The sequence below is a fragment of the Ictalurus furcatus genome, chromosome 22 (assembly GCF_023375685.1).
Source record: "Ictalurus furcatus strain D&B chromosome 22, Billie_1.0, whole genome shotgun sequence".
Classification (NCBI taxonomy): domain Eukaryota; kingdom Metazoa; phylum Chordata; class Actinopteri; order Siluriformes; family Ictaluridae; genus Ictalurus; species Ictalurus furcatus.
The window spans coordinates 6,421,822-6,449,197 of NC_071276.1; the positions used below are offsets into that span (position 1 = coordinate 6,421,822).

At 40.0% G+C, this 27,376-nt stretch overlaps 1 protein-coding gene across 6 annotated transcripts; it reads left to right on the plus strand.

Moving 5' to 3' along the window:
• Window positions 1–954: 954 nt before the first annotated feature.
• On the plus strand, window positions 955–11,311 carry LOC128598993 (heat shock factor protein 5-like). Of its 6 annotated transcripts, none has more exons than XM_053610267.1 (7): window positions 955–1,345; window positions 2,925–3,114; window positions 3,256–3,377; window positions 4,954–5,474; window positions 5,969–6,244; window positions 7,370–7,461; window positions 7,659–9,199. In XM_053610267.1, the coding sequence occupies exons 4-7, from the start codon at window positions 4,979–4,981 to the stop codon at window positions 7,986–7,988; spliced, it is 1,194 nt and encodes a 397-aa protein (XP_053466242.1). In that variant the 5' UTR covers window positions 955–1,345; window positions 2,925–3,114; window positions 3,256–3,377; window positions 4,954–4,978; the 3' UTR covers window positions 7,989–9,199. The 6 variants fall into 6 exon arrangements, with proteins under 6 accessions (XP_053466242.1, XP_053466243.1, XP_053466244.1 ...); XM_053610268.1 differs by having other exon boundaries at window positions 2,925–3,097; XM_053610269.1 differs by having other exon boundaries at window positions 2,925–3,059.
• Window positions 11,312–27,376: the final 16,065 nt, after the last annotated feature.

Genomic DNA, 27,376 nt, shown 5'->3' on the forward strand with positions numbered 1-27,376 from the left:
ACAATGGAGGTTAACAAACACTTAAAAAAGGAAGAGATGAGAACCTGACCTCATCTGGATGAAATCATAGTCAGAAATAAAGTTTGCATTAGTAATATTAAACACATAACTGGAACACACAGGAAATATCTGTGAGGTAGGCCAGTACAGGGAGTCATGTGAAAAAGTGTCAGGGTCTTGGCAATCTTCTTATAGCCTAGGCCATCTTTATATGGAGCAACAATTCTTTTTTTCAGATCCTCAGAGAGTTCTTTGCCATGAGATGCCATTTTGAACTTCCAGTGACCAGTATGAGGGAGTGTGAGAGCAATGACACCAAATTTAACACACCTGCTCCCCATTCACACCTGAGACATTGTAACACTAACAAGTCACATGACACCGGAGAGGGAAAATGGCTAATTGGGCCCAATTTGGACATTTTTCACTTAGGGGTGTACTCACTTTTGTTGCCAGCGGTTTAGACATTAATGGCTGTGTGTTGAGTTATTTTGAGGGGACAGCAAATTTACACTGTTACACAAGCTGTACACTCACTACTTTACATTGTAGCAAAGTGTCATTTCTTCAGTGCTGTCACATGAAAAGATATAATCAAATATTTACAAAAATGTGAGGGGTGTACTCACTTTTGTGAGATACTGTATAAGAAATATTTCACCCGTGATCATGTAGCTCTTAGAAATAACTTTGGGTCTGTTTTTGTTTGACTATTTAGGCTACGGCCAGGTCGCTTGACAACTCTAAAGGTCAATTTTGATAACATTAATGCTATAGCTTGTTATTGTTAGTGATTTTCAGCTGTTACTGAAGATGAATGTGTTATGTGTTAGCTAGCCACCTACTATCTAGTTAGTGCTAGAGAGTAATTGTTATATTCAGTCTCCTTTTTTTTCACCCAGCTGGCTACAAATCTTTTTATCTGGTATGGAAATCGATGAAACAACTTTTGTCACCTTGATCAACCCCACCATCGGTATATATCTTAGTTTTGAAGCTGTGATCTAAGAAACACCAATATCTCTGCCATCGCAGAGGTGAAATTCCTGGAACTTCTTATAAGAAACCGCTCCATGTAATACTTCTCTCAATGTAATGCACGCATTTCTTATACCATTGAGTCCCTTCCATACAGACAGCAATACACTATGACAGCAATACACTATGCACTAATACAATACACTGACATAAAATTCTAATTCTAAATTCTAAATTCTTGATGATTCCTACCAGTTAGTGGGGAGGCCACTGTTGTCCAGAAAACCTGAAAAGACTCACACAGCCCAGCCAGGAGACGCCAAATTGTCGTGGAAATTAGCAAGGAAACACTCGCAGACCTCTGAAGGTAAAAAAAAGATTTATTACAGAAAGATGGTTAATGCAGGATAGAATAAAGCAGGTTAGAATAATGAGAGCACTCTGAAGTGCTCGTGCTGAACCACTACTATAGATATGAAACGCAGAGCATGACACACTTCTGTGTACCGATAAGAAGCGGTTTGAGGCAGTTCAAACAGGCTTTGTTTCAGGGTCTTAGAAGATGTGCAGACGAACCTTGAACAGAAGAACATGTTTGTGTCTCTGTATATCAGATAAACATTCTGTACTGATCTAAGTGACATGACATGGCCTTCTTAGGCATTATCCTCTGATGAGAATGAAACAGAACAAGAACAAAACTATTACAAAGTAAAAATGAAAATTTCCCTCACAGGTGTACCCCGCCTTGTGCCCGATGCTCCAGGTTTCCCACCACCCAGTAGTATAAGCGGTATAGAAAATGGATGGATATACATTTTATATTTCTCAATCAATCATTACAGTCTGTTATGAACTTGAGAATTTCTGTAATATCCACTGAAAAGTTAAAAGTGTATGGCACAGCATTGTTTTGTCATAGGTTGATATAATCATACCTGAGTGATGAGCCTACATACATAAACCTCAAAAGATAAACAGACTGCAATTCAATCAAAATTTTCCAGATTATGGGTTTACCATATTGTAGGGTTACATCCTGGAACCTGGAACTAACTTTTATATTAAAGTGGGGGATCAGTACATACTAAAATAATACGTAAGACAATAAAAACACAATTTGTTAAAATTATTTACAAAACAACAACAACAAAAACATTACAGTTGTTATTTCATAAGTATTCATCTCCGTTGCTGTGAAAGCCCTAAATTCGTTGGAGAGACACAAGGCCACAGCTTCACATTTTTGGATTGCTAATGAAGAGTTATATATTAGCACATTTTGTCATAATTTATGGCCTAAAGCTTTTTTTTTCCTGCTAGAGGAATAACAGAGACCCCACGGGCGGTATGTTTACCACTGCTGACCTAAACGTTCACCGTTTCTCCTACAAAACATGCCGAATAGTGTCGTCACTATTTTCTGATGCACGTTAATACGCACCAGGACTTTACTTTGGGATTGAACGACGTCACAGGTACGGGTTACTCTGATTGGATAAATCCACGCGAGCTCATTGAATATTCATGAATTTGTCCGGTGCCCCCACCTGCCCAGTCTCCTGAAATTAAACGCTCGCGGCCGGTGTGTGCGCGTAACGGTTCCTGACCAGTTTTAACGGCTCTGAGAAGCGATAAGGGAACAGAGAACTATCAAAATGGACCACATAGCAGGTGTATGTGCTCATATATAAGAAATATTTCACACGTGATCATGTAGCTCTTAGAAATTACTTTGGGTCTGTTTTTGTTTGAATATTTAGGCTACGGCCAGGTTGCTTGACAATTCTAACGGTCAATTTTGATAACATTAATGCTATAGCTTGTTATTGTTAGTGATTTTCAGCTGTTACTGAAGATGAATGTGTTATATGTTAGCTAGCCACCTACTATCTAGTTAGTGCTTGAGAGTAATTGTTACATTCAGTCTCCTTTTTTTCACCCAGCTGGCTACAAATCTTTTTCGCTGGTATGGAAATCGATGAAACAACTTTTGTCACCTTGATCAACCCCACTGTCGGTATATATCTTAGTTTTGAAGCTGTGATCTAAGAAACACCAATATCTCTGCCGTCGCAGAGGTGAAATTCCTGGAACTTCTTATAAGAAACCGCTTCATGTAATACTTCTCTCAATGTAATACACGCATTTCTTATATCATTGAGTCCCTTCCATACAGACAGCAATACACTATGACAGCAATACACTATGCACTAATACAATACACTGACATAAAATTCTAATTCTAAATTCTAAATTCTTGATGACTCCTACCAGTTAGTGGGGAGGCCACTGTTGTCCAGAAAACCCGAGAAGACGCACGCAGCCCAGCCAGGAGACGCCAAATTGTCGTGGAAATTAGCCAGGAGACACTTGCAGACCTCTGAAGTCCTCTGAAGGTAAAAAAAGGTTTATTACAGAAAGATGGTTAATACAGGATAGATTAAAGCAGGATAGATTAATGAGAGCACTCTGAAGCTCTTGTGCTGAACCACTACTATAGATATGAAATGCAGAGCATGACACACTTCTGTGTACTGATAGGAAGCGGTTTGAGGCAGTTCAAACAGGCTTTGTTTCAGGGTCTTAGAAGATGTGCAGACGAACCTTGAACGGAAGAACATGTTTGTGTCTCTGTATAGCAGACAAACATTCTGTACTGATCTAAGTGACATGACATGGCCTTCTTAGGCATTATCCTCTGATGAGAATGAAACAGAACAAGAACAAAACTATTACAAAGTAAAAATGAAAATTTCCCTCACAGGTGTACCCCGCCTTGTGCCTGATGCTCCAGGTTTCCCGCCACCCAGTAGTATAAGCGGTATAGAAAATGGATGGATATACATTTTATATTTCTCAATCAATCATTACAGTCTGTTATGAACTTGGGAATTTCTGTAATATACACTAAAAAGTTAAAAGTGTACGGCACAGCATTGTTTTGTCATAGGTTGGTATAATCATACCTGAGTGATGAGCCTACATACATAAACCTCAAAAGAAAAACAGACTGCAATTCAATCAAAATTTTCCAGATTATGGGTTTACCATATTGTAGTGTTACAACCTGGGACCTGGAACTGACTTTTATATTAAAGTGGGGGATCAATACACACTAAAATAATACGTAATCCAATAAAAACACAATTTGCTAAAATTATTTACAAAACAACAACAAAAACATTACAGTTGTTATTTCATAAGTATTCATCTCCGTTGCTGTGAAAGCCTTAAATTCATTGGAGAGACACAAGGCCACAGCTTCACATTTTTAGTTTGCTAATGAAGAGTTATATATTAGCACATTTTGTCATAATTTATGGCCTAAAGATTTTTTTTTCCTGCTAGAGGAATAACAGAGACCCCGCGGGCGGTATGTTTGCCACTGCTGACCTAAACGTTCACCGTTTCTCCTACAAAACATGCCGAATAGCGTCATCACTATTTTCTGATGCACGTTAATACGCACCAGGACTTTACTTTGGGATTGAACGACGTCACAGGCACGGGTTACTCTGATTGGATAAATCCACGCGAGCTCATTGAATATTCATGAATTTGTCCGGCGCCTCCACCTGCCCAGTCTCCTGAATTTAAACGCTCGAGGCCGGTGTGTGCGCGTAACGGTTCCTGACCAGTTTTAACGGCTCTGAGAAGCGATAAGGGAACAGAGAACTATCAAAATGGACCACATAGCAGGTGTATGTGCTCATATATAAGAAATATTTCACACGTGATCATGTAGCTCTTAGAAATTACTTTGGGTCTGTTTTTGTTTGAATATTTAGGCTACGGCCAGGTTGCTTGACAATTCTAATGGTCAATTTTGATAACATTAATGCTATAGCTTGTTATTGTTAGTGATTTTCAGCTGTTACTGAAGATGAATGTGTTATGTGTTAGCTAGCCACCTACTATCTAGTTAGTGCTAGAGAGTAATTTTTACATTCAGTCTCCCTTTTTTTCACCCAGCTGGCTACAAATCTTTTTAGCTGGTATGGAAATCGATGAAACAACTTTGGTCAGCTTGATCAACCCCATCTACTTCCCTGGCAAATTGTGGCATTTGGTGAACGATCCTCAGATTCGCTCAATCTGTTGGGACGCCACCGGGGAAGGAATACTTGTCCATCAGCAACCCTTCGAAGCTGAAGTGCTATTGTCCCAACCCAGGCAGTTGACCGAGTACTTCAGAACGACGGACTTCATCAGTTTTGTTCGCCAGCTGAACCTGTACGGCTTCAGAAAAGAACGCACAGACCGTGATGTCTCAGACAAGCAACCCAACATCTCTAACATTAAAGCCCAACTGCACCACTTTCACAACCCGTACTTCAAACGGGATAAGCCTGAGCTTCTGCTCAAACTAAAGCGACTCACGCGTCTCAACAGGGCCAAGCTCGCCGGGATAGAGGTGACCAACAGGAAGTCAAAACCTTGCCATAATGTGATGCTGAATTCGCCACAGGAAACCTCTGCCTTAATGAAAACAGGTTGGTAGTGTTTCAAGATAAAAAGACAGATCAAAAGAATATGCAGAATATATTCATTCATTCATTTCAGTACCAACTTTAACCTAGTCAGGTTCATGACGGATCCAGGGCCTATCCTGAGAAAACTGTGCATCCTGAATAGGACACCAGTCCATTGCAAAGCACCGTGCGCACACACACATTCACACACTCGTTCACACATAGTGCCAATTTACCATAAATACTCCACTTATAACCTGGAATCTGGAAGAAACCCACCTCAACCCTAGTCCACAGGTTTCTCCGCCACTGTGCGAATTCTTTAAATCTGGAAACATTTTAGCCCATGTCCTTTGAAAGACTGGATAGAGAAATAGATAAATAGAAAAATAGACAAATATAATGAGAAAGGGTAAGTCATTTTGCTAGTACAGTGCCAGCTAGATAACTTTGTGGCCTCAGTCATCATCTGTAGTTTTAGTTTATTAATACTTGACTTGTCTCTATCTGTTCAGGTTCAGTCTTGCTTGGACATCAGGGAACCCCTTACCATCATCCCTGTAATGGCCCTCAGCAGGAGAAGGAGTGCGACAGAATGTCCAAATCCTACCAAGCATTTGTAGTGGGCCATGTTGATCCTTCTCCAGTTACTTTAAACACTAACAACGTTGTGCCGGTCCCTGTGTCCCACCACTTCCCAGTGGACTCGCCGAGTGCACATCCCTCCAGCGTCATGCACATGCAGCAGGGCGTCATGCCTCATCACTCCCAGCACGGATTTTACACACCAGGTGATGATGATTTAATACATTTAGTTCATTAGTTGTGAGCTCAGCCTTAATTAGTATAAGCAATCGATTTGCACGCTACTTTAGTAAATACAGTAGTATAATGTATTATTCTGAAGTGTAGTTTAATTGTATGCAATTTAGGATGGAGCCCAGTCCACTGTTTCACAATTTCAGTGTTGATAGTTTCTGTCTATCTATCTATCTGTCTGTCTATCTATCTATCTATCTGTCTATCTGTCTATCTATCTGTCTATCGATCTATCTTTTGTTCCAAATATCCATTTTTAATAGATAAAAATTAAGATAACCGATATCAGTCAATATAATTCTATGTTTTGATATTAAACCTTCAGTGCATAATTCAGATATTCAGAGTCTTCTAACGAGTCATTCTAACAACTGTTATATGTCTAATGCCTGAACAACGTAGTTCTAAAGTTAGAAAAGAAAATAAATGCTGTAAAAAAAAAAGCACACAACATGCGCATGCCGGATTTAAATATCTATTAACAGCTAATAATATCTATCTAGCAAGTAATATTTTACTTGAATGTGTCCCCTTTCACCAGCTCAAACTTCTCAGCATAAAATTAAAAAGGGCTGTGGGAGTGTACAGGAGTGGGGTATCAACACCATTACAGTCCATTTTCAGAACATGATTGTCCTTCATGTCATTAGTCTGTACCTATAAGCAGGAAGTCCCACAATGCCTTGCATAAACTCATTTTTAACATTAATTGAGTGATTATTACCCCGTGGTGCTTGGCAATGTGGTGGACTTTAAAAAAACAACAAAAACCACATATTCTGTTGCTTTATGCAGCAGATGCAGGCACAGCTTAATGCATTGTTGTTGTTTTAGTGTGGCTTATTCATGGTTTATCATTTTACATATCTTCCAGGTTATTTGTACAACTCAGGAATAAAACAAATTGACTTTTTCACCATTAAATATTGACATTTCAACATGTTATTTAATACAGTAGGCAAAGAATGAACAAAAACTGTGTGCAGAGGGGCTGCAGGAGCTGTAATATCATTCCTGAATAATCTATCTTAGTGATGTGTTGTTTGTCTTACCAAGAAATGAATCGTTTATTAACCTTCAATGTTTCCCACCCCCAGTGAATCAGTGCCGTAGCCCAGACTTCTTGGATTCAAAAGTGCCAAGCTTTCAACAACCAGCTGCTTCCTACTCTCCTTGTGGCTATTACCCTGTGAGAACTGAGAACCCTTTTTAAGTTTATGTACTGTTCTGATCACTAAAAATGGCTAGTGCCGTTATTTTAGCCAGTGTAGGCATGTTAAGGTTTGATGGTTGTAGTATGAAGGGAATGCTGGGAGGTCAAAGAGTTAAAAGTAAAACCTTGATGTATAAATAATATTAATATGAATTTTCCCACTCATTCCTCAGGACTACTCAGTCGGATACGCTCATCCGATTGATGAGGATCCATACCGGAAAGCAGGTGATGTTCCAGAGTCCAGGACGAGTGACATGAAAGAGAAAGAGGAGCTGGATATTTTAAAACTGGCGGAAGAATTACAGGTCAGATTAGATGATTTCCCATCAAGAACAGCTCTGAGTGTGTATCTGTGCTTACAGTGTAGTCAGAGCTGCCGTAGTACCATAAGCTCCAATAGTCTGAATCCAGGACCAACAACTGTTTACACAGTTCAAGAACATACAGTGCCCTCCACTAATATTGGCACCCTTGGTAAATATGAGCAAAGAAAGCTGTGAAAAACTGTCTTTATTGTTTAACCTTTTGATCTTTTGTTCAGCCTTCTTTGCTTATATTTACCAAGGGTGCCAATATTAGTGGAGGTCACTGTATGTGGTTTAAATCTCACGTTCTCATATCAAACTCATCAGAAATCATACCAAATGCTAACATTTAGCATTTCTACCACACACTGTTAAGTCTTGTTGTTTTTTAATTCTCAACTATAGTGATGCACCAAAATCTTTGGCCAGTTAATCAGGATTTTTTCATTTCTTAACCTGTTTATTTGCAAAATTTATGCAATTTTGATTTTACTTTCAGGAAAACTGAATTAGGTACGGAAAAACACTGACACTGTAGTGTAACCATAAAATGTTTGCAGTGTAAATCAGTGTGTAGCCACCATTGTTAATCCATATTATTCATTATATTCATTCCTTATTTCTGTTCTTGCACCTGTTTTAAAATAATCAGCACATGACTGAACAGAACTTTTTTGTCATGAATTTGCAATCAGAAGCTTATAGACTTGTTTGTGAGGTAATGGATTTGAGTTTATGGGTGCGTCTCAATCAGCTCCATAGTTCAGTAGTCAGGACACTGATCAGGGAGTGGACCATTTGAAGGGCTGTCTCAATTGCGAAATCCTACCAGTGTGCACTGGGACGTTTGCTCCCTAAAAAATCCCACAATGCACCACGAAGACCTAGGAGCATAGATGTTCACTATTTTCCCTTACTGAAAATGATGCCATATTTTCAGAAGCCTCTCAGATCGAACAATGTGACGGACGAACGCTGTTGTTGTACCTCTCAAATGATTACTTACGTTAGCGATTTTTAACTTTATTTGACGTTCTATATATTGTTTATTTGAGTCTAATGACTTTAATGATTTTTAAAAAATCTACTAACTAGTCTACGATCCTACTTGAAGTACCATGACAGACAATTTAATATGACATATAATGTTAGAAAGATGTCCGTCCTGCATGTTGTGGTTAAGTGCCGGTAACATTTCGCGTTGTAAAACATCACCAGTACGTAGTCATGTTACCGGAAATTGAGTCATCACTGTCCTAATTTGTAGTTAGTCAGGGTCTTTACCAGTGCCCGAGCTCATGTACACCGTATACTGATTCACCACCTAGGGATCTAGAGAGCTGATTGAGACGCACCCTACTGTATGTTTTGTGTAATGTGAAACATTAATGTTGGTGTTTTCTATATATTTTATTTATTCAGGCTGATGTTGAGGCCTGGGAGTTGCTGCAGCAATCAGTCACCTGTTAAGACAGCTTCACTAGGGAGCGCATTTTATTTCGACTGTAATGACTGGAAATGTTGCCTTTAATCCTTTTCCTGACAATGATTCACATGACAGCAAAATGAGTTGATTATTATCACTTTCCATGTATATTCCTTTGATATGATATAACAGAAAATAGGTAGCAAATGATCCTCAGTGATTAATAAATTTCACAATTATTTCAGTATTCTATTGAAACATCATTTTTTTCTTAAGCCCCACATTTTTTTTCTTAAGCGAAGCAAATGCAATAAACAATGTACAACTTGAAAATTAAAATTAAATAGGTTTATAAATCTTATTTATTACTTACAGTATTAAATTTTTAAAAATGTTTTCTTTGTTCTCTTATAATGCACAATATCTTTTTACAGCTACTGTTTTCTCTGTTCTTTTATTTGCTCATGTGTCAAGCACTTTGACCACTTTGACCACTTTGACAGGATACATGAGGTGACGGAGGGGGTACGGGAGCAAAATGCCAAGATTTACTGTTCATTTAATTCTGCCTCACTAAATAACATTAAAATTCTAATTCATGTTTTTCTCACGGCCAAAAATAAACTTGTGCCCCCTCCGGTGTACAAACAGCAAAATTGCAATGTTCTAAAGGTCAAATACATGACATCCAATCAAATTATCCTGTCTTTCAGGTCAAAACTGCATCCACTCACAGTCATGCGTCAGTGCGCATCTTACCGCATGTCATTTATCGCCAGCACACGGCTATGTGATGAAGTTAAGTAATAGCTCGTAACATTAAAATGGAGAAGTGGCTACAAAGATATCGGCCCGCAACCACAGTGCTCTGACAGCAGTGGCCCAGGTCCCTCTAACACCGCATCCGTAGCAAGCGTAAGTGTACCCAGTGCTACTAGCCCAGTTCACACTGATACAGACAGCAGTGTATCCGAAGTTGAAACGCCACCTCTTCTTCACCAGCAATCCGCAGAAAAACCATCAAAGAGGAGCAAATATGATGAGAAATTTATTTCTTTGGGCTTTACATACGCTGGCAGTGAAGAAAATCCCCAGCCACAGTGTGTATATGTGCAAAAGTACTCTCTCATAACTGCATGAAACCAGCATTTCTGCGCAGACATTTAGAAAGAAAGCATGCTACTTACTTTTTGCTAAATAAACCTCGAGAGTTTTTTGAAAGACATTTAAGACAACTGAGGAGTAATAAGGCTTTTATAACAGCGTAGGAAAACCTAAATAGGAAGGGTCTGGAAGCATCCTACATGGGGAGTTGCAGAGTGGCTAAGACGGGCAAACCCCATACTATTGTGGAGGACTTAATTCTTCCTGATGCGGCTGATATAGCTGGTGTAATGCTTGGGGAAATGGCTAAAAAAAAAAAAAACTATACAGAGGATGCCATCGACAGATAACACAGTTACAGAGGGGTGGGGGGAGGGGGGGGGGATGTACGAAAAAGGATATTAAAAGACCTGGGGTGGGTATGCCACTGTAAAAATTTTGCAAACTACTAACTTAAAGTATTCATCTTTTTGATTTAAAAAATTCTTTGTACTCTTATAATGCACTATATCTTTTTAAATATATTATTGTTCGCTTTTCTTTTATTTGCTCGTTTGTAAAGCACATTGAATTGCCAATGTGTATGAATTGTGTAAATAAATTTGCCTTGCCTTTTTTAGTTTAATAACAACAGCAGCAACAACAACAATAGCATCAACAACAATATCAACAACAACAACAGCAGCAACATCAACAGCAACAACAACAACAGCAACAACAACAACAGCAGCAACAACAATAATAATATAATGATGAAAAATATCACACATTTGCTATGTTGTTATGTTTTCAGATATGGGAAGTCTTCATGAAGGACTTTTGGGTGCCGAAGGATGCCGGTTTCTCTTTAACATGACAAGCTGCATTTCTTAGTTGTATTAACTTAAGAGACAGAAACAAGAGAGGCTACTACTACTATAATGTAAGTGATTACAGGAAATAACTTGTCTTATGAACTTTCCACACCATTAAATATAACGATAAACAAATTTTCCTTCTTTATTTAATAAAAAAATGAAATAGTTGCTGTGATGTAAAAGGAATAAAACACTTCAGGATGTGCTGTTATATATTATAAAAATAAACTTCCAAGCATCATACCACCCCGATGTTGATTATTTTCCTATGACAGCACGCCCCATCTTGTATTTATTACAGGCCACATAGAAACCACACGCTTTTATTTTAAAGGTACAGCGGCGGGTTTTTGGGTAGCAACCAGAAGCATCAGCGACAAGACACACGACTTTAATGTAAGTTCTCTAAACCTTGTGAAAGCCATAAAACTGATACAAAACCCACACCGTGTTCTCCCCGGAAACAGACACTGTTTATAAAGGAAACGCTGCAGCTAATATTTTTCGCTAGTACATATTATTTTCTGTTTTTAGATACTTTAGATATTTCTAAATATAAGTTTAGATATAATTAGCGGTATGTTTAAAATGAGGAAAGTTAGTCTGTGAGGAATATCGCATAAACGCTAAATTTAATTCTGTTTGTTTTTGTAAAGTGTGTGCGTGCGTGTGCAGACCACAGACAATAGCAGGGGGCGCATTAGCCGCTGTCGCTAGCTACTCGAGTATGTCAACACATCCGCCATATTGGGAGTGATTCAAGATTCTGTTATAGCTCAACACAAAGCTATAGAAAGGTGTTTGTCGACCCTGATAAAACTGTCATTCACTCACTTAAGGTTGATTTCCCCCTCCATTCCCGCTCAACCTAAAAGGCATTTGTTAAAGATGTAATACTGCTGATATTTTGGAAATTTGTAAAGTGGAAAATAGGCTACACACACGAGCTTAGGACACTACATGACTTAAAGCATGGGTTCTTAGACTGTTTGCAGCCAGGGACGGCTTTAACTGTGAAATAATTTCGGACCCCATAAGCACATATATCTGTTTTAAGAACATAATCCTACTATTAGGGACATGAATAAAATATGTCCAATAATATTGTGCTGGTTTATTACTGCCATAGAGCTTTTTTGTTCCTGAAGTTTTCACTGACGGAACACACTGGGTCCAAGTAGACACTCGTCTTACTTGTTTTTGAGTTATTCAGGTTCGGATTAAACCGATAACTATAAAAAAAAATGAATTATAAACGATTTACATCACTGTAACAACAACCACTTTGAGCAGCACTGCGTTAGAGCATGCCACCATTGTGCTTCAATTCATCTGGGATCAATTCACCTCTAATGGAAAGCCAAGTGCTACGACACATTCAGGGGGGAAAGAACGTTAAATGTCGAATCCTAAAGAGTTCTTAAAGGTTTAATGTAGAACCCTACAACACACGATATCACTTTCAAAAAGGAGAGGTTTCACGTGGAACCCCTTTACCTTTTAAAGACTTTATTTACCAGTTTCGCCATCCTGAGAAACTATTTTACATTTTTAAATATTTGACTTTATTATTGTTTCTTGAATATTTGATATTGTCCAGCTTTGGGTTTTCTTTTCTTTTTTTCTTTTTTTTTAAAGCATTTCCATATATGATAGGTTTTTTTTTTGAAAGGCTCGTCACAGATTTAGTTACCAAACAAGCCCAAGACAATAAGTTAATAATCCTGATCTGTTACTATTGCTGTTGTATAGTTTCTGGCTTCTGAATTTCATATCACAATAATAACCTGAACCTCAGCTTCCTAGTATTGTTATAAATACTGCTATTACTTTGAACATTTAAAGTTATTGCACAACAATTCTAAAAAATCCCTCTACCTCTGCTTATACTCTTACATTGTTTACACTGTTTGCTTGGCCGTGCAAGAATACACACTATTTATGTTAGTATATTTATAAACCAACTCTCATCAATGTTAATGTATACTGTAGTAATAGCGTAATGTAAGGAAGTTGCAATTCAATTTGGTTCTACTTGTACAACAACAATAAAGATCTTCTATTTTGCTTACTTAGACATATGGCTGGGTGATATGAAGATATCATATTTATGTAATGTAATGTATTTATTAAACAATGACTGAAGTTGAAGCAGCTGATTTGATATTAAAGTTTTCTCGTTCAGAATCTTTACAATTAGTAAAGACATTTCAGAGATAAGACGAAAACCTTTTACTCCTTGTCAGACTTAATTGTCGTTTGTAGACAACAAGAAAAAGTGTCATCGAAGTCAACAGTTTTTTTTTTTTTAATGCAACACTTTGTTTGCAGTTTGTCAGCAAACCAATATACACTCACTGAGCACTTTATTAGAAACACGTGTACACCTACTTGTTCATGAGATGATCTAATCAGCCAGTCGTGTGTCAGCAGTGCAACGGATAAAGTCATGCAGATATGGGCCTGCAGCTTCGGGTAATCTTCATATCAACCATCAGTATGGGAGAAAAAATGTGATCTCAGTGATTTTGACCATGGCATGATTGTTGTTGCCAGACGGGATGGTTTGAGTATTTCTATAACTGCTGATCTCCTGGGATTTTCACACACAACAGTCTCTAGAGTTTTACTCAGAATGGTGCAATAAAGAAAAAACCTCCAGTGAGTAGCAGTTCTGTGAATGGAAACACCTTGTTGATGAGACAGGTCAATGGAGAATGGCCAGACTGGTTCAAGCTGACAGAACCGCTACAGTAACTCAGATAACCACTCTGTACAATTGTGGTGAGCAGAAAAGCATCTCAGAATGCACAACACTTTCGAAACTTGAGGCGGATGGGCTACAACAGCAGAAGACCATGTTGGCTTCCACTTCTGTCAGCCAAGAACAGAAAGCTGAGGCTGCCATGGACACAGGTTAACAAAACTGTGACAGTTGAAGACTGGAAAAACATAACTTAACATAACTGGTCTGATGAATCTCGATTTCTGCTGAGGTTCACCGATGGTAGGGTCAGAATTTGGTGCCAACATCATGCATGCATGGATCTGACCTGCCTTGTGTCAACAGTCCAGGCTGGTGGAGGGTGTGTAATGGTGTGGGGAATGTTTTCTTGGCACACTATGGGCCCCTTAATACCAATCAATCATCACTTGCCACAGCCTGTTTGAGTATTGCTGCTGACCATGTGCATCTCTTCATGGCCACAATTTACTCATCTTCTAATGTCTACTTCCAGCATGATAATGCACAAAGCAAAAATCGTCTCAAAATGGTTTCATGAACTTTACAATGAGTTCAATGTTCTTCAGTGGCCTTCCCAGTCACCAGATCTGATTCCAATAGAAGACCTTTGGGATGTGGTAGAAAAAGAGATTCACAGCATGAAAGTGCAATTGCAAAATCTGCAGGAAATGCATGATGCAATCATGTCAACATGGACCACAATCTCAAAGAAATGTTTCCAACATCTTGTGGAATCCATGCCATGAAGAATAGAGGCTGTGTTGAGAGTAAAGTCAGGCCCTACCCAGTATTAGTGTAGCGTTCCTAATAAAATGCTCGATGAGTGTATAATGATATATGTTGTGTATTGTAGAAAGGCCTGATGATGTTATTGACATATCACCCACCCTTAAGTACCCTGTGAGTTCCACAAAACCCTGCTGTCGGTCCTTACTGAAGTGTGTGGAAACCCTGAGTAATTCTCCCTGAGCTGTGATGGCTTACCGGCTCAAATTCAGCTCCATGAGAAAAGACTTCCCGAGTTGAAACCAGCTACCAGCAGGTGGCATCACTGACCCATAACAGCAACCTTACACCATCATGTGACTCCTCAGCCTTCCTGTGAGCTAACAGCAAGCTCCATCAATGCCACTGGGTGCTTCTTATTTCTTTAGCTGAACCTCCATGTTGAATTTCCTTGTTTCTAAGCTCCTCCTTCCAAGGAAGCAATGAAAGGGTAGGATATATGGACAGGAAGAAATCCAGAACAAACATATATATATATTTACAGTAACTTTTAGTAAATCATGACTTTTAACATGGCAACATTTGCTACCAACCCTAGCTGATTAATGAGTAAAATATCATCCATTGAGCTACTTTTTTTTTTAAACTTCAGCTAGCATTCTTCCATATTCTCAGAAAATTGTATCGAGACATAATTTAGCACAATTTCATTAGCACAGAATTTCTTTAGCGATTAGTGATTTTTGTTGATTCAGCATTTAAAATGAAGTCAGCACTGTTGTAAGCAAATTACAAATATCTCCAGACTTGCATCTCTTCTCAAATCTGATTTTCACTTATGAGCTGTGGAATCAAAATCGGCTGCAAATGAAATTGTTCCCTGTTGCTTTCTCCACTCTCTTTCCTCACCACTTTAACTCCCGCAAACTACAGATTTTTAAAACAGCAATTCATAAAGCCCCCCCACCCCCAAAAAAACAACAACCAGGCAATCTCTTGAGCAAAGGTGATCTCACAGTCCATTTACTTTTGTTCCTCATCACATGTTCTTCAACATTACTTAGATAGCTTCGTTTAGTTGTGTGCCTTAAAAGTGAACACCCCTTTCCTAAATTTACTAAGTCCCTGTTCTTTGATTGAGCTTTTCAATGTTCCCCAACCGCCCGTGGAACAAAGTTAACGTGAACTGATCAACCCTTCCCCCATCACTCCTTCCAAAACGTGCCTTCTTCCTGAAAACCGATAGCGACACAAAACAAGGGATTCGCCCAACCCATGACTCGGGTGGCAGCTCAGTATTGTCAAGTGTACGGTTCACTGTCCGGTCACCCCAATCTGTCAGTTTAGCCCGTCTGAGGCCGCAATCAGCGCTCAGATGTCCCAAACATTGCCTGGCTTATTATTCCCCGTGGAGGAGGTTGTGGCCTTGGCTGCCTAGAAGGAACCTGCTCACTAATTAAGCGCACTGCATTGGCACTGGATGTGTCATGTCTGTAGGACTTCCTGCTGGGATTAATGCTACCCTTGTTCACTTTTCACAGGGCTGCAGGGGGCAGATCCATTCAGAGCCAGGGGCTCCTCTCTCTCTGGTTGGAAGCCCTGAGTCTCTGCTGTTGTGCATGGCTTAAGCTAAGTACAGCATTTCATGTTTGCTGGGTTTGGACAAAATGAGCTGCCTATTGCTCTGTCAGGTTTGCTAGGCTGTAGATGAAGATGGTATCTCTTCAGTTGTATTAGGTTTCAGTACTTGGCCATATGGTGGAGAGGGGGAAGGAAAAAGTGTCTCTCTGGCTTTGGCCTGCAGTGGCTAATGTGAGCTGTCCCATATGCGCATGCCCAGCCAGTCCCATGGCATCTTCTAATGTATCTGTTTATTGATTGTATCTTTATTTTCCTCTTTCTCTCTCCGTCTCATGTTTTCCTCTCTCACTCTTTCTGTGTCTGATGTGAAAGTCATGCTTGACGAGAACAGGGCCCTAATAATGTACAAGCTACCAAATTTTAATTTATTTTAATTATTTATTATTAAATTTTTGCAGTCCAATGCCCCAATTACGTTTTGAAATTGTTGTCTTGTCTGCTGCCGTATTTAGAAATGTAATGTATTGCAGTGTGAGCAATGTATGCATGTAAGATGTGTCATTATTTGGCTCAGACTTGGTTGGGAAATGCCAGACCTGTCTCCAATTTCTCATTGAAATGTGCTCCATGGCTAAAAACCCCTAGAATAGAAATAAACTCTAATAAAACTGCACTGGGCAAATGAAATCATCTCAGTCCATCTTTAGATGCCTTTTCATCTGTGTCACCTTGTCTGCACCCAAATCACTAATTACTCTATCAGTTATCCCGAAAGGATTGACAATAAGTGTGATTAGTGTTCTTCAAAATGCTGTAGGTCTACCAGCATTTTATACTTTTCTGCCACTAGGGGCTCCTGTATGCGTATAGTCCGGAGTGTGCGTAAACCGTTAATGGGAAAGACTTTTATTTATACCTTGCACTCATGTCAAGGGAATTGCTAGCTCCAGTTAACTGGGGCAGGGAGGGCACATAATGATGATATTATCACTCTTTAAGACTATATTTAATACAACTTGACAAATATTAGATCAGAAATATTTAATAGCACACACTGCCAACACATCTCTCTGAAATTTATATTGCGTTACAAAAATATAAACTGAATATTAGCCTGTGATATTTCTCCAAAATAGACCCGGGCTCCACTAGCTGTTAATAGCAGCAGGTGATGTTTGATATGGGCCTGGGTAACATCCAGAAGTTGTCCATTAGGTATAATGGACATGTCTAAAAGCCAGAATGAGTGTATGGGCTGCAAATGACATGTCCCAGTATCACATTTAGTCTAGTAACACTCCTGATTGGTGCTTTCCCTTACTTTGCTTCCCAACCTTTCAATGAGGGGACATGATGCAGCACCCTATGCATGGGGAACTGACATAGCAACAGACTCTCTAGGGTTTAACAGCCATGGTTTCAGAGGAGCAGGAAGTCTGCATCCTGCTCAGGGGACTTTGACTGTAGTACTTATTAGTCTTGACTTAGGCACCATTCAAGAAACACTGTTTCTTACTCTCTTTCTCTTGTCCTTCCCCTGTAGATCTCGGAGACAGCTTTTCCTACTCAGGCTTCTCTGAGGACTTCAGTGAGATTGAGTACTGAGCAAGGCACTGGAATATTCTGTGTTTGCATCTATTTTTGTTGCGATGCATGACCAAACTGAGAGACGCATTTTATTGGTTTTCTTAGTGGAATTCATTCATGGACAAAATATTACCAAAAATTTTTAGATTTTACAAGGACATCTTGGCAACTTTGTTATTTTATAAATCTAGCTTTAGCAGTTCTTAATTAAGAAATGCTTTTTGTCCTTTAAAGGAGCAGATTGTAATTTTGTTCAGCCCTCTGCTTGCCTGCGAGGCAAATTGCAACTGAAATGCAAACACTGACAAGCCCTTATCCTTGCTGTTGAAACTATATATGCCTTGCGAGCTGCATTTTAAGGCCGGACAGATCCGTAGAAGAGCTATATTCTAGGCTGGAAAAAATTTAAACAGAAATCAGTGAGATCTCTTCCTTGCACAAATGTGGATTAGTTTTTCTAAGGTAACTTTGAAAGGAGATCATTATTAGATCTAGAAGCACTTTCATATATCGAAGCCTGCACCTTTGAGCGATTTTCTTCATTGACATCACCTGGCGTTTGATTATGTTTGAATATCATAAACATTAAAAGAGCAATAATACTCACTTCTTGTTGACACTGTACATTTATGCTGAACAAAACTATATCGTAATGTATTGTATTGTTTGTATGGTCACTGATGTCATGTTATATCGTATCAGGTCATTTCATTTAGATTAAAAAGTCAAACCTTTTGTATTATTTAGTTTGCTTTTGATAACTTAATGAGTTGTATGTTTTTATGGTATTATATCAAAATGATTAAATACTGTTTGATATGGAAGCCCTCAAGAAACCTTTGAAATGTATTCAACGTTTAGACATGTGTTTCTAGGTTGTTGTTGTTTTTTTTTTTTCATGTTTTCATGTGACTTGTACACATCTCATAAGATGATTGCACTGGTTTTTAATGGTTTTAGAAATGTAAATATCAATCCTACTATACAAGCATCTCTTACACATGGACAGATGCCATAATATAAATGTAGATGGTGCCATCCAGTGGGAAAATTTTGACGTGAAAATCAAATGGTAAGTCAGTTCTATTGCTTAACTCAGAAATGAATGAAATGTAAGACGGAAACAAAATAATGGCGACAATTTATCTTGGTCCCACAACTTACTAACTTGTGGACATGGATTAATTATCTCATTCGTACAACTTCCTAAGTCATATTTATGACTTAATTGTCTTGTTCCCATGCCTTAGTCGTAGACATGATTTAATTCTCTTGTTCCTACACCTTACTAACTCATGGACACGGTTTAATTAGCTCATTCCAACACTTATCCAACAATTATCTCATAGATAAATAACATGAATGTCACTCATGATTTATCCATCAGAGACATATTTCTAATAATATACGCATGATCTTAGATATATTAGATTATTCAGATTTAATTTCCACTGATAGTTTTATCCTCTTTAGCCCTGAATGCCCAGGCCAGGTTATGGATTATTTTATTACACGTGAATGTCCCCACTATGGAAATCTAACCAATATACATCATCTAATACTTTCTAAGTGAGGTGTAACTTTGTTGTTAATAGTCCCTTTTCACAATGACTTCAAAAAACTTCTGCTTTTCCGCAAAGCAGTGTATACGTACTTCCGTTATACCTTATGCGTGCTGGATACTTCAACACGAAAAACGAAAGGTAAAGTTTATAATAATAATAATGTTTATGTATTTACAGGTTCTTATATTTTGATTCTTTTGATAATGTTAATGAATAAAATAAAAATAAATAAACCTGAAGGTGATGAGCCTCCTCATTTTTCCTCATGGACCTGTGACAATGCCGTGTAACTGTCACCTCATGCACAACTACAATGCAATGTTTTGGTGAAAGGGCACAACATTAACCATGAATGGGTTACTGACTTTTATCTAACAATACACAACCTATAGCTAACATCGGTAATATGGAAACACGATTTCAACAAGGGATTGCGGTCTGTATTACAGTAAATTAATCAAGAATAAGAACTTAAAGATGTTCTATTTGCAGAAGAAAAAGCTAACATCTACCGTTATCCTAACCAACACTAACGTAAGTTGCACTGGACAATACAAAATGCTTAGCTTCATAATCAAACTGATCAATGAAGAATTTGTATCCTTTATCAAGTTTAGAACGTGTTGTAAGTGATAATCTGTCTGCAAATTGCTGTACATCATCTAGACGTATTTCCAGCAGATGTAGAAGGGACTGGGTAAACTCTATAGCATTCCACTATGCTGGAGGAAGTAACCATACACTGCTTTGAGTCAGAGCAAAAGTTGTGTTACGTCACATGAAAAGGGTCTATTATGACAGTCTGGAGTTTTATATCTCTACCTCAAGCAATGTCAAAGCCTTAAAATCCTTTACATTGTGTACAATGTATAATATTTATGTTTTTTTATAATGTACAATTGATTGTGTGTTGCATATAAAAGGGAGGGATGGAGGGAGGGAAATAGGGGAAAAAGTTGAGGATTCAAGGCTTTTTTTCTTTTTCTTTTCGTTAAATAAATTTAATTTATTGTAAATTATATCATACTCGCCTGCCCCCCAATATTTTGTTTGTTTTGAATTTTGTTTTGTTTTTTCCCCCTGGTTCTTTGTTTACCCGTTATATTTTTGTTATTGTTAATATCTGTTGTGAGTTGTAAACATATGTATGTGTATTTACTTTTGTATATGCTCAATAAATAAATTCAACAAACAAACAAAAAAAGTTTGGCGTTTTATACCGCCGTCATTTTGTTGTTCTATTTCAATTCTACTAACCGCCAGAGGCGGTGCTTTCAGCACCTGGATGTCCATCACGTGTACGTGCAGGTTGAGTGTTTAAATCAACAAAGTCACCTGTGACCTGGATGATGTGTGCCTTTTGCCTCGGTACTAAAGGCACATTCACCCCGGAAACGAGCTCTTGTTGTCTTCTAGCGGTGGTAAGCAGGTTCAGGAGTGCAGGCACCGCTGGTAGTCTTGTAACCCGAAGTAGGGTTGGAGCTATGAACTTTCGTCCTCCAAAGACTTCGGTTAGCCTTATTTCACTTCAGATAGTACGCTATCCAGCGAAAGGTAAGTGACTCTGCTATCAACATCATTTAGGAATGGGCACGCTCTAATTCAGCAATCGGCAGTATACAGTTCATTTTCAGTTCGGTGTTTCTCACTTTAACGCTGATACAACGCTAAATAATTGAAGTTGGGTTGGAATCCCCTCCCATAAATTTCTGTTTATACGTATCGTGAAACTATTCGCCACGATTTTGCTTGTTTCACTTTTTTTTTTTGAAAGCGCGCTGTCGGTAAGCAACGCACCCCCAATTGGTCTTAATTGAATTGTTTTTCATCCCCGTGATTTAGTTCGTGAATTGACTTAATTATTGGCTATAGTGTGAGCGTGTTCGCTCTTAACTGCACCATATTGCACCATAGTACATAGTTATCATAGAGGGATCATTCGCCAATAGTGTGATTGTTTAATTCTCATATTTGACTCGTTGTGATTACACAACGCCCCTGATTGGGGTTGGTTGAAACAGGTGATTGTTTTTCGTCCCCGTGATTTAGTTTGTGGATTTCTTTAATTATTTGCAGAGATACGGAAAAGTGTATATATTACTCTCTTTGTGCTCAATTACCACCTGGCAAAGTGGTCACACGTAGAAAACCACGTGGATAGTAATTACATGTCATGTTTATGACATGTATTGATTGCCTGGCCCCTCTGGAACTAGAGGATGGCCATGAGAGATGTCCCTCTTGCCTGGGGGTTGAACACTTAAGAGAGGGATTGACTGAGATAGCATGGATGAACTGCAGCTCTATGAGATTAGCAGCACGTACAGCCAAGCTAGCCCAGGTAGAGGACAGGTTGGGCACTCAACCGCATCCTACACAGGCCATGTCTCCCAGCTCTCATAAGCGCCTTAAGACCAGTTTGCGAGGGGGGCCCTGGTAAAGGGAAACGCAGAAAGGTAGCTCCCCTAGCCCAGAAGTTAGACACCTTGGCTTCTGAGTTTGCAGAGATTAACTCTCTCCTCCTTAATCTGCAACCACCCAGTGCACAGCCTGCTAGTGGTCCCGCTGCACCTGCACTGCAGTCTCCTCCCAGGGTGCTGCCTCCAATACGGTCACCAGCCTTTGAGACGAAAGAGGAAGATGTGCTCTCCACTAGGCCCTCGGAGAGCCTAGTTATTGGGGGGAGGTTATGACGAGGAAGGGGCAGGTAAGAGCTCCCATTCATCTCATCCCAATTCGCAGGGGACAAGCCACAGTACACTGTAGGGCTCGGAGACCAGTCAGACATCAGTCAGGCCTGTGGTAGAAATGGCCTTGGCACGTTTGGGGTTAGATGGAGCACCTGTCCAGGTGACTCCTCAGAGTGCTTTTTTTTCAGGAAGACCTCTCAGTCTGCAGCTCTCTGTATCCACCCTCAGCTCCCTATATATTTTGAGGAGCTGCAGAGGTGCTGAACAGAGACCCTCTAGGGCAGTGGTGTCCAATCTTGGGTGTCCAATCTTGGCTTCTGCTTGGTTGGAATGAAAACCTGCACCCACGCCGGCCCTTTCCGGATAAGATTGGACACCCCTGCTCTAGGGCAACAAATATGGCTCAGTACATACCACAGCCGATACCATACCCAGTTGAGAGCACAATGCCCAGAAAGGTTTCGTCAGCCAACCCCCACCCAGCCCCCTTGGCACAGCGAGGCCAGACTTCAGGCCGTCGCCCCTCCAGAAATTATAAGGGTGAAAGGGTAGACAATGACTCTACCACTCCTGCGGTTGGGTGCTTCACCAGCCAGTAGCTCAGATGCTGGGAAGCGTTTACGTCAGACCCCTGGGTTGTATCAACCCTGTCACCGGGCTACAACGTTCAATTCAGACGCTGCCCGCCAAGGTTCCAGGGAGCCAAAATGACCTTAGTCAAAGACCCAAACAAGGCTCTGGCCCTACGCCAGGAGGTCTGGGCTCTCCTGAAGAAGAGGGCCATCGAGAAATTAGATGGCGCTTTACAGAACAGTGGATTCTATTCCACTTTATTTTATCTCAAAGAAAGATGGCAGATTTCGCCCCATACTGGATTTAAGACCTCTGAACACACACCTCAAGGTTTTCAAGTTCTCCATGTTACGTACAGTGGACGTGCTGCAAGGCATCAGGCAGATGGTTGTTTTACAACCATCGGCCTGAAAGACGCATATTTTCACGCTCCAATCGTGCTCCAGCACAGGCAATTCCTCCATTTCACCTTTGAGGGAAGGGCTTACTAGTTGTGTGCTCCCGCTCGAGACTTCACCGGTGCCAAGTGTCTTCACCAGGTGTGTAGCAGTGGCACTGTCTCCATTACAGGCCAGGGGGATTTGAATTTTCCCGTACCTGGACGACTGGTTGATCTGTTCCCAGTCAAGGGTAGGTGCCCTCAGAGAGTCAGCATTGCTGGTGTCCCATGTTACCAAGCTCGGGCTTACAGCGAATTATGGAAAGAGCTCTCTGATGCCCAGTCAGCGAAGACTGTTTATTGGCATCCTGTTGGACTCCCAGTTGATGATGGCTACCCCCTCTCAACGGCGAGTCAACAACATCCTCCAGCTCATCAGTCACTTCAGAAGAGACAGGGCTCTGGTCCTCAGAGCATTTCTGAGACTGCTAGGTATTCTCACAGCAGCGTCATCGGTGGTCCCTTTGGGCCTTCTCTCATTACGGCCTTTCCAGATCCGGCCGAATGACCTTGGCTTGCATCCCACTCAACACAGGCACAAGCTGGTCAGAGTCACTGCCAGTTGCCTAAGGTGCCTATGCCCATGGAGGAGGAGAGCATATTTTACCCAGGGGGTTCCCTTAGGCTGACACAGCTCCCACCCTGGTGAATGGAAGCTGCACCCCGAATTAGCGCAAGCGATGTGGCACAGATATGGCAGGACAGAGGTGGACCTTTTCGCCTCACTGTCGACGACACCCTGTCCCCTTTGGTTTTCAAGGGGGGAACCAACAAGCCTCTTGGGCCAAGATGCGCTAGCCCATGCATGGCCAAATCGACTGCTGCATGCTTTCCCTCCACTACCAATGATACTGCCCTCCCTAGACAGGATCCTCAGGGGCAATCACTTCATTTCTCCCAAAGACCTTTTCTTAGTCTTATACGAACCAGCACCTCAGTCTGTCAGCTTTTGAGTCCCTAACTCAGGAGAATGAGCAGGGGTCGAGTGCGAGTCTGTTGCGCCCAGTGCGAGCACTAAAGTGTTATATCCAAACGACTGCTGAATTCCAGCATTCAGATTCACTGTTTGTCTGCCATATGGGGCATAGGCGAGGTCATGCTTTGTCCAAGCAGCGTCTGTCAAAATGGATTGTAGAGGCTATCGTTTATGCCTATAAGGGCAGGGGCCTCCGAAATCCCTCCTCAGGTTCGAAGTCACTCAACCAGGAGTGTGTCTACTTCATGGACAGCCCTACGAGGGGTCCCTCGTTCAGATATTTGTGCAGCTGCGTAATGGACATCAACCTGCACATTTTCAAGATTTTATAGGGTAAATGTAAATCGTTTTAGACACTACCATTCCCACAATGCACCCGGAAACAACTTCAAAAGTCACATGATGTTTTTGAAACTTGCCGAGACTCGTGAAACAGGCTCACTCACAGACCATAGACATACTGCATGAGTTTACACATAAATATTAAGTGCTGACTCTACAAGTAAAGTTTGTGTTAATGGCGATTTAAATGGTTACAGCTGTGTTTTGGCCGGTTGCGGAGGCTGGAGAGACTTTTCTTTATTATTTAACACTAACTGAATGTTTGTACAGCGGTATAAGTCAGAGATATTAACTGGTGTGAAATGTTTGTTGTTGTTGTCTCCTTCCGCTGTCATTAAAATGTCTGAAATGAAAATAAAACCTGGATAAGTCTGCATTTGCATTGTAGGCCTTGCACAATGCACATTTAGGATATTTTGACACAGATCTGACCCCCCGCCCCCCCCCCCCCACACACACACTTCTCCAGTCAGTTTACATGTAAAACCTGACCCAAATCCGATTAACTTGTTTGTATCAATCTCCTGACAAAATGCACTCCGGTGAAAATGGCAACTTTGTACCATTGTGATCATTGTGGTTGAACATGACGACTAAAGTAGAACAGATTATTTTCACAGAGTTACTTCAAAATGTGTGTGAAGAGTTCAAAATATCATGCAAGTAGCCTAATGGTGATACAAAGAAAGAGAAAGACCCTTTACTGCTTATCTGGCGAGGACCACGTGACTTCTGTTCACCTCAATCTCATGAGAATTGTTTGAAACCAGGATGTCAGGAGTCGACACCTTGGATGATTGAGAATAGACAGGTAGACGGTTATTCTGGTCTATTATGTATGGCCTTAAGATGTTTAATTTTACATTGGCGTAGGAGCCAGGACCATATCCTTGGTCTGCCATGGCCTAAGAAGTGTCTTCATAGACTGCCTGGTTTCTGTAGCTACTTTTGAGTTGTTATTGTTTTTGAAAGGTTGGGTCAGCTCACAGATTGCTAAAACAGTTTATTTAATCTGGACTACACTGGACTATCCACAATCCACCTCTCATGATCCATGTGTGTTTGTGTGCCAAATGATTCGTTTTGGCTGATTCATCAAAAATTGCCAATTAACTTCAGAATGAAAAGGATTTGAGCGTTTAGATGCGAGCCAAATGACCAGATATACGTATACTTGAGCCCCTCCGGTATTTTACGATCGCAGAAATTAAGAAATTTGGGCCAAGATGTGTGATGTCATCACAACGTGCATTCGGTCAAAGTCGTCTTCAATTCATGTGCTTCGAACATGAGTACAACTGAAAGGTCTTGTTTACGAAGAAGCATCACAGCGAAAGACCGTGCAAAACAATTTCAAGTAGTTGCATCGCAAATTTCCTTCTCTGCAAGATGCATCGCAAATTTTTAAACAAGTTGCAGCAAAATCAAGCATTTTTGGCCACAACAATCGCACAAAAAAAAAACCTCAGCGATAATCCTGTATGTGCACTGATTAGCTATTTCGTTGCTTTATCCCACAGAGACATCAGATGTTTCTTGCAACTATCAAGTTATTGTTCAGTCTCCTCCTCACCATAATAGTGCTGTCTACTTAGCCTTAAGATTAACCTAACCCATACCTCAACCATGACCCTGACTGCTAATACACTTTTTATGTGACTTGTATTGATTTTAATCACAACTTGTGTCCGGAAATAAACTGTACAAATAAATCATTTTGCTATGAAGTGTTTGCTTGTTAGTTGTAAAGTCTATGGGTTGTTGCAGTGTCTCAAATTTCCTTTTGTTTATGCTACTACACGAGCCCGTATATAAACACCGTTTATCTCGGTCTCGAATGAGCGGTTTCAAAAATAAGGACCCTTGTGGCTAGAGAAATTGCTGACACAAGCATTTTCTTTGCTGAGTAGCTTGAAAGTGGTGAAAACTCCTCCCATTACTGCACAGCAATCTTACCACAAATCCCCATGTACTTTTATTTATGGACTCTATAATGACCCGTTAACATTGAGAGCAGTTTCTGAAGCAGTTTCTCAGTGATCTTTCAGTCTGCATGAGAGTGTTTTGTGTCACAGGTCTATAAAATCATTGAGGCTCCATCATGGGACTGTGTTAGAAACAATGGTGCTCAATTAATGCCCCAAAGTCCATTCTGCTACTAGAAAGCTTTTGTAAATAAAAGCTTTAGACCTGGTCAGGAGTTTCCTTCTACGTATTTGATTTAAAGTGTTTCACTTAAAGTGATGTCAGGTTTTTTTTTTTTTTTATGTTAAAATGATCTATGGTTTTGAACAGTATGTAAGGATATAAAACACAACTAGGCATGCTGTTATAGGAAAATAATCCATGACGATGTGGTGTGATGCAGAGGTACCACCTGATGTGTAGGCTGATTGGCATGTCTAAAATGTTCGTAGTGTATGAATGGGTGTGTGAGTGTGTATGTGATTGTGCCCTGCGATGGACTGGCACCCTGTCCAGGGTGTACCCTGCCTCGTGCCCAATGCTTCCTGGGATAGGCTCCAGGTTCCCCGTGACCCTGAAAAGGAGTAAGCGGTAGAAGATGGATGAATGGATGGATGGATAAATATAATAATATTAAATTTCTCCTTACAGAAAGCTTCATCAAATTAATGATATTTTTTTTCTTTGTTAAATAGCATGTTATTATAATGTGTTTATTATTAGGTTTATATTCTCTAGTGTGTATACCTTACGAGTCTTTGTGAATGTGGTGTTATAGAAACGATTGGTATGTTATAGCAGGTACATTAATATATACTTATTTTAAATTTGGCACTACTATCAGAGTTGCTGTTATTTATGTCATTAATACATATTTACTAAAAAGTAAACATTACATTAAACGTTACATTAATATTTACTAATGAGTAAATATTAGCTTCTGCTTTGTTTAATGTCTGTTTCTTGTCTCTTCCAGAAACACACTGATTTCTGAATGTGAAACAGA

Bases quoted from the DNA above. Each gene is read 5' to 3' on its own strand.
- LOC128598993 (XM_053610267.1), top strand. From the start codon at position 4,979: ATGGAAATCGATGAAACAACTTTGGTCAGCTTGATCAACCCCATCTAC. The intron at 6,245-7,369 runs GTGATGATGATT...TCCCACCCCCAG, and splicing joins GCACGGATTTTACACACCAG to TGAATCAGTGCCGTAGCCCA. The intron at 7,462-7,658 runs GTGAGAACTGAG...CTCATTCCTCAG, and splicing joins CTCCTTGTGGCTATTACCCT to GACTACTCAGTCGGATACGC.